Consider the following 7745-nt stretch of genomic DNA (forward strand, 5'->3'; position numbering starts at 1 on the left):
GTTGAGGATAGCCCACTTCCAACTTAATTGAATTGGTTCGTTAGCACTGACCCCCACTTGGTAGGGCAACTCCCATCTTTTCATGTACTGTGTGGATATACCTATTACTGCATTTTCCACTCCATGCATCCGATTAAGTGGGTTTTAGCCCACGAAAGCTTATGCCCAAATAAATTTGTTAGTCTCCAAGGTGCCACAAGGACTCCTCATTGTGTTTGCTGATACAGACTAACACGGCTACCACTCTGAAACCTGTCTCGTGGGATTTACGGGATTTAAGGTTTTTGTGGCTGGGAGGGGGATGAAAATGCAAAAACCAAAGCCGGGCACTTGAATAATAGGAACGGGACAGAATTCAAAACAGTCCCGCTCACGGCTCTGGTCTGAGGCCTGATGTGTGGTGCCCCTCACTGGCGGCTGCCCCCCCCCGGGCAGACCCAGCGCTCCCCGTGTCTCAGGCCAACTTTTGCTGCTCTCCCCCATTGCCAGGAGCCCTCATTGCCCCGGGCAGCCGAGCTCCCAGGCTGGGCTGCGCCCACCCCCTGGGGGCTGCTCCCCGCTCTGCAGCCAGGCCACGGCCCCTGGGAGCGCTGCCAGCCCCAGGGCCCAGCAGGGTTCAATGGCTCCTCACCCCTCCTCTCCTCACAGATGATCGGTGCGAGCCCTCCCTGGGGCATCGAATGGAACCAGGACCCTCCCTCTCTTGCTCCATGGGGGCCACCTGCCCCCATCGCCCCTCCTGGTACGACCGAGATGGCGCGCGGCGGAGCCCAGGGCAAACCCTGGGCGGGGCTGGGGCGACCAAGCTGCGAATATCCCCATCCCAGCTGGACCCCGGCACGGTGCTGAGATGCCAGGTGGATGGATACAGGGATGAGTGTGACTCTGCCCAATCCCAGCCCCTGGGGACAGGTGAGCTCTGCTGCTAGACACGGCATGGATAGAGCAGGGGGGCTGAGAATCAGGACTCCTGGGTTCTATTTCCTCAAAAACTGTCATCCGGCTCTAGCAAATATTCTTGCCCAGCGGGACTGGACGGGGAGGGACCTGCCCCTTCGTTCAGTCCCAGGGCCCCTCACCCGACTCTCGCCCTCAGTCACCCGCAACGTGCCCAGGGTCGAGGTTTCGTGGCCGGCAGGGAAGGCAGCGCTGAGGAAAGGTGACGGTTTTACCCTGCGCTGCCAGGCTGCTGCCCTGCGGCCCATCGCCGGGTACATCTGGTCCCACGGGGACGTGTGGCTGACAGGAGCCAGGCAGGATTTACGTGTTGACAAGGCAGCCGTCTCTGATGGAGGGAGCTACGCGTGCGGGGTCTGGGTCTCCGGCCCCGGCTGGGGGTATCTGAGCCTCTCTGCGAGGGAATCGGTCGAAGTTCAGTGTAAGCAGCGAGGGCTGGCGAGAGCCTCCTTCCTCACATCCCCTGATATGCCCCACACGGCCTCCTGGAGCAGCCCCACGTGCCCCCCATCTCGTCCCCCTGCTTCGTCCCACCCACCTCATAAGCCCGAGCCTCATATTCCACCCCTGCCTCCTAATAACTGGGTCCGGTCAACCCCTGTGCTGCTGACTCTAGGCTGGGCTCCCTCCTCTTCTGCATCGCTCCCATGGCTGGGCCCATATGTAACAAATACAGTTTGTGTCCCCCCCACACCTGCCCCGAAGCCCCATTCCACACTGAGCTGGGCCCTGTCCCCTCCCACCTTCCTGGGTGTCCAGCCGCCTCTGTGCCAGGCCCTGCCCCTCCCTCTGCCTTGTGTCTCCAGACCTCTCTGGGACAACCTCTGCCCCACCCCCAGCCCTCGAGCAAATATGGGCCATACCCCATAGCACCCCGCATCTACCCCAGGCCCCCAGCTTGCTCTGGGACAGACCCTCCCCCCCCAAGTGCCTTGTGCCCCCAGGCCCTTCTGAGGGACCTCTGCCCCCTATCCCCATGCCACCAGTAGCCACATGGGCCAGGCCCTGCCCCTCACCCCGTGCCCTGGATCCCTTCCCCACTCTGGGCCAGCCCCCCCCCACTCTGTCTCTCTCCATTCACGCCCCGTGTCTCCGTCTCGCCCCCCCAGACGCCCCCACAGGTGTCCGTGTTACGGCAGCCTCAGGCACCAGCCCGCGGGAAGGGGAATCGGTGACACTAACGTGCAGTTACAACAGCAGCCTCCCCGCCCCCACCTCCTACGCCTGGTACCGGGGCGACCGGCAGCTGGGGGGATCCCAGCAGGAAATGGTGTTGAAGAGCATCACGGCGGAGCAGGCTGGGGAGTATCACTGCCAGGCCACCAATGGGATCGGCCAGTCCCCGTCCCCCCCCATCAACATCAGTGTGCGGTGTAAGTGCCGGGGACATGTGAAAAGAGACCTTGGGGTGGGGGCGGGGCTGGGGTTGTGCCTTTGTGCCGTAGGCCCAGCGCGGGAGGGTCGTCGTGGCGATCGCGGTGATCATGAGCTCACCAGGAGATCCCAGCACCGCAGTGGCCAGCGCTGTCTCTCTCCATTCACGCCCCGTGTCTCCGTCTCGCCCCCCCCCAGACGCCCCCACAGGTGTCCGTGTTATGGCAGCGCCGGGCACCAGCCTGCAGGAAGGGGAATCGGTGACACTAACGTGCAGTTACAACAGCAGCCTCCCCGCCCCCACCTCCTACGCCTGGTACCGGGGCGACCGGCAGCTGGGGGGATCCCAGCAGGAAATGGTGTTGAAGAACATCACGGCGGAGCAGGCTGGGGAGTATCACTGCCAGGCCGCCAATGGGATCGGCCAGTCCTGGTCCCCCCGCATCACCATCACTGTGCAGTGTAAGTGCTGGGGACGTGTGAAAAGAGACCTCGGGGTGGGGTGGGGCTGGGGCTGTGCCTTTGTGCCGTAGGCCCAGCATGGGAGGGTCATCGTGGCGATCGCGGTGGATCACGAGCTCACCAGGAGCTTCCAGCACCGCAGTGGCCAGCAGGGCTAGCGCGATCCCGGGGTGCGTGAACAGAATCGAGCAGAGAGGTGATTTACCCTCGGGATTTGGCCCTGAAGTGACCTAAGGTGAGAGACTCCAAGACTCCGTCTGTTTCACTGAACCAAGGGAAGGTGAACGGGTGACGTGAGCCCCATCTGGAAGGTCCTGTGCAGAGGAGACTGAGAACGTGAGGCACAGGAACTGCAAGTCCCATGATCTCCCACACCAAAGAACTCCTAGGACACACCTGGAATAAGGGGATTTTGTGAGATCTTGGTTTTCAGAGTTGGCCTGGAAATGTGTTTGTTTTTCTCTTCCCAGTGTTTCAGAGCTGTCCAGGAAAGCCTTTTTTCCCCTAGTGGGAAAGCTCCACTTTTCATAGAAATGTCAAAAACGAAATCTTTCCGTTGAATGTGGCCTGATGGGAGTTGTAGTTTGGGTGCCTCGTGCTCCCATTCTCTTCTGTGGGCCAGGATCTCTAGCTGGACTATATCTCCCATGATGCACCTTGGCTTAGCATTGCTATGGTGCATGCCCTTACCTCACCAAGAGTGTAGCTGGTGGTGCATCATGGGAGATGTAGTCCAGACAAACACCTTGGCATATAGTGGAGAATGAGGATACAAGACTCCAGAATTACATCTCCCATGATGCACCCTGGCTATGGATTCCTATAAGGCACCGATCCCATCACCAACAGAGGACATAGAGGTGCATCATGGCAGATGTAATCTAGCTGGGCAGCATAGTCTATGGGGATGCTGGGAGGGGAGGGCTTCACATCTGCATCTGAGCATCAGGTCTGCTGCCTCTAAAGACACAGGTTCAAATCCTACCAGCTTCATGTTGCTCCTGCAGCAGATCAGTAGAACTGGTTGAGATTGATGCAACATGAGGAGGATGCAATCTCATGCTACAGTTTTGCCCCAGTAATTTGCTCTCAATTCCCTTTCCGTCAGCTGTTGTGTTAGGTCCTATGTCCTTCCTCCAACCTAGAGGTGGCTGCACCTTACCACTAGGGGAGCTACCCCACCCCAGAAGTGGCTGCATCTCAGCATCACTTGATCCATCCCCTGGCTGAGCCTTCCCTGTATGGCTATTACCCTATTGCCTTTTCCCAGAGACAGTGCTGAGCAAGCAATCCCGGTGCAGTGTTGCTGTGTGGCTGTTACCCAGCTGCCTTGCCCCAGAGGTGGCTGCATCCTAGCACCACGTGTCATGATCCATCCCCAGGCAGCCTCACTGTGTGGTTGTTACCCAGCTGCCATCCATCAGCAAAAGGGGTTCAAAAATCTGCTGCAGGGTTGATCCAATAACCCTCCTTTCTCCTTTCCAGTCACCCCCTCTGTGTGGGCACCCGCGTACATCATAGGACCTACAGTTGCACTTGTCCTATTGCTGCTGGTGGGGCTGGTCGGCGTCATAGCTTGGAGGTATTTACGCTTTGGCAAACCGGTAATATCCACGTCTCTGATCTCTGGCAATCCCCATCCCCTCCCCCTGGCCTTTGCCCGAGAACCCCGCGCAATCCAGGACTGAGAATTGCTGAGCTAATTCAGATGCATCGAAACCCAGCTGAGGGGAGGTGATTGAATGGTGGTGGTTGGGTCCCACACAGATACCTGACACCCGCAAGGGGCCTGGGAAGGGCTGGGTGGCCTCCTGGTGAAACGGCTGGGCTGGTCGTCAGGAGAGCAGGGGTCGAGCCCAGGCAGGAGGTTCTATTTTGTGGGAGCCTTTGTCCTGTTCCTTCCCCTCTGAACCGAAGCAGATGATGTTTTGCCTCTGAGCTGTTGGTCTCCTTTCTTTGTAGTAAGATGCGGCGCAAACGCCAGGGAATGAGCAGCAATGCGGTAAGTGCGTCTATGGGGCTGGGAGCCAGGACACCTGGGTTCTCTCCCTAGCTCTGGGAGGGGAGTGTGGACTAGAGCAAGAGGGGCTGCGAACCAGGACACCTGGGTTCAATGCTTTGCTCAGGAAGGGGTGTGGGATCTAGTGGGTTAGAGAAGTGGGGACTGGGAACCAGGACTCCCGGGTTCTATCTCCAGCTCTGCTGCTGAGTCACTGCCTGACTTTAGATGAGCTCTGTCCCTCAGTTTCCCCCTCCATAGAACAGGATCATAAAATTCCCCTCCCCTGGAGCAGGACAGAAGGTCTTTCCAATCCCCTGGGTAGTTTATCGGGGGCTCTGTGCATTCCCCGTTGTTATTACACATCACCGAGCAGTCCCAGAGCAGTGGCTCGCGGCCTCACTTCTCCCTGCCTTGCAGCAGCAGCCGGGCCCGGGGGAGACCCCGATGTCTGAACGCATCTACGAGAACGCCCAGGACTATGGCCTGGGGCAGCCAGCCCGCCTGGCCCCACCCGGGCCCCCCAGGTAACAGCAGGGCCTGGCTCTGAGCTACTGCACAAGGGCTGGGTTAGAGCTTGATACACTTCCACCTGGAGGGGAGGGGTGGTGTAGGGGTGTGTGTGTCTGTGTGTGTGTGTGTCCCTGCTGGAGGGATGAGCCCTGTTCGAGGCAGGGGTTGGATTGGAGCCAGCACTGTCTAGACAGGGGTCCAAAAACGTCAGTCACGCCCTCCCTGACCCATAATGGAATCTGTCCACGCCCCACCCCCCTCCCCTGCTGGGAGCGAGGCCAGATCCACAGTCAGGAGCTGGGGTCAAGGCCTGGGCTGGGGCTGGGGCAGGAGCTGCAGCTGGGACAGAGCTGTGCTGTGTGGGGCTCCCTCCCTGCCCCCCATGGGAGCTGGCCCTGCTGTGCTGCCCCGAGAGTTCCCCCAGGCCCTCCCAGGGTGCTGCGCCCCACAGTTTGGGGACCACTGCTCTAGAAGGGAAAGGCCCTGTGCCCCCTTCCCTGCCCCACCCCCGAGCCAGCGAGTGCCCCGCTCTGGGGCTGGATTGGAGCCAGTGCCCCCTAGAGAGGAAAGGCCCCATTCCCCAAATCCATGACTCATGTCTGGTGTGGGGAGCTTTAGCCCAGGGGTCCCCCCCAGCCCCTGACCCACAGGAGTTCTGCGCTGTTGACCGACGCAGCCTGTCCAATCCCCAGCCACGGCGCTGCAGCCGACCCAGCGCTAGCAACCAAATGCCTCGCGCCAGCCCCAGCCCCCCTAACATTCTCTCTTTCTGTGGCAGCGCGACCACCGAGCTGCACCCGGGATCTCAGGCCGGCACCGGGCAATCCCACATCTACAGCCATCCGATGAACAGGGGCAAAGTACCGCAGGTGAGCAACGCATTCCTCTGTGTACACGGGGCCCAGGACTCCTGGGTTCTATCCCCGGCTCCAGGACAGGAGTGGGGTCTAGTGGGTTAGAGCCGGGGGAGGGTGGCAGAGGCTGGGAGCCAGGACTCCTGGGTTCTATCCCAGCTCTGCCCCTGTGAGATCAGCTCCGGTGGCAGCAGATCAGGCTGGGTTGGGTGCTCTGGGTCAGGGGGAGCACAGCTGCTGGGCAGGGGAGGGGGCATCGCCCAGCAGCTGGAGGGTACAGAGCTGGGCGGGAGGCTGAGTTACAGGGCTGGGGGTGACAGGCAGAGGAGAGCGCACTGGAGAAAGGGCTCTGCTGATATAAAGCTCCTCATCAGAGCCGGGCGTTGTCATTATTCTTCTTCACCCCAGGGTGACCCGGACGAGGTCCAGTACTCGGCCATCCAGCTGCAGCCTCCCACCCAGAGAGCGGAGCCTGCCGCCGACCTCACCTGCGAATACGCTGCTATTAAGCGCTAGCATCCAGCTGCAGCTCCCCTGGCGCCTCCCCCCATGGCCGCCAGCCAGCTGCACACGCTTGCTGCTAGCGCCGGCTTCTCGGCCAGGGATCCCGCGAGGCAGCGGAGGGGCAAGGAGGAGACACGAGACAAACAGATTTCCACGGCCAGAAGGGGCCAGTTTGATCGGCTGGTCTGACCTGGGCCAGAGCCGACCCCCCACATTCAGGGGCGACCTCCGGTGGAATCCTGCGTCGGCTGCGCGGCCCCCCAGTTCCAGACGCACAGAGATCACTTGGGGAGGGGCCAGAGAAGAGCCAGGAGAACGACTCCAGGATGGGAAGCCAGGCCTGAGTCAGACGCCAGGCGCTCAGTCTATCCAGCGTCACACGGAGAAGGCTGAGGGGTGACTCAGTCCCCTCTAGAAATACCCCCGGGGACAGAGCTCTGGTGAGAGCGGCCGCTCAGTCTAGCAGGCCAAGATCCAGCGGGCGGGAAGGTGAAGCTCGACAAATTCAGACTGGAAACAAGGTGGGAATTTATACCAGGGAGGGGAATTAACCCTGGGAACGATTTACCCAGGGCTGGGGCAGGTTCTCCGTCAGGGAGGCCACTCATCCGGTTTTCACCCGGACAGGCTGGGTTTCGGCTTGTGTGTCCGGGTGCCAGGTGACAATCCTGGTGTCCATTTTTTTTATCTGGGGGGAAGAGGTAGAGCAGGGATGAGGCCTGGGGACAGAGGCTGAGAAGGGGGCGGGGCTCTGAGGGCAGAGGCGGGGCAGGGGGTGGGGCTCTGAGGGCAGAAGTGGAGCAGGGGGTGGGGCTTTGGGGGTCCAGGTTCCAGCCATTAGAAAGGTGGAAACCCTGTTCTCCACTGGTGGCAATTCTGCCGTCGAGATGGGATGTTTTGCTTAAGGGGCGACTCCAGTTCAGCCCGTGATGGATTCAGGGCAGCCCCACGGCCTGGGCGACACACGAGGCCAGGCTGGGTGATCTCCCCACCCCCCAGCTGAGCTGAGAATCTGGGAATTAGGCTCCAAATTCAGAGGTTTGGTGGATCTAGATTCTTAGAGGTGGCCCCGTAAATGGGGC

At 60.6% G+C, this 7745-nt stretch overlaps 1 protein-coding gene across 1 annotated transcript; it reads left to right on the top strand.

Moving 5' to 3' along the window:
* Window positions 1–179: 179 nt before the first annotated feature.
* Window positions 180–7388, top strand: LOC123351757 (B-cell receptor CD22-like). The gene is made up of 9 exons (XM_044991360.1): window positions 180–912; window positions 1097–1378; window positions 2067–2330; window positions 2530–2793; window positions 4279–4375; window positions 4756–4795; window positions 5213–5319; window positions 6084–6174; window positions 6568–7388. Exons 1-9 carry the CDS (start codon window positions 681–683, stop codon window positions 6673–6675), a joined length of 1485 nt encoding a protein of 494 aa, XP_044847295.1. The 5' UTR covers window positions 180–680; the 3' UTR covers window positions 6676–7388.
* The last annotated feature ends 357 nt before the right edge of the window (window positions 7389–7745 follow it).

This window comes from Mauremys mutica, chromosome 17 (assembly GCF_020497125.1).
Source record: "Mauremys mutica isolate MM-2020 ecotype Southern chromosome 17, ASM2049712v1, whole genome shotgun sequence".
Classification (NCBI taxonomy): Eukaryota; Metazoa; Chordata; order Testudines; family Geoemydidae; genus Mauremys; species Mauremys mutica.

What these genes read in the sequence shown, in the direction of transcription:
- LOC123351757 (XM_044991360.1), top strand. Translation starts at nt 681, where the DNA reads ATGGAACCAGGACCCTCCCTCTCTTGCTCCATGGGGGCCACCTGCCCC. An exon ending in CATCACCATCACTGTGCAGT is followed by an intron (nt 2,794 to 4,278) that starts GTAAGTGCTGGG and finishes TCTCCTTTCCAG; the next exon opens with TCACCCCCTCTGTGTGGGCA. An exon ending in GCCCCACCCGGGCCCCCCAG is followed by an intron (nt 5,320 to 6,083) that starts GTAACAGCAGGG and finishes TTTCTGTGGCAG; the next exon opens with CGCGACCACCGAGCTGCACC.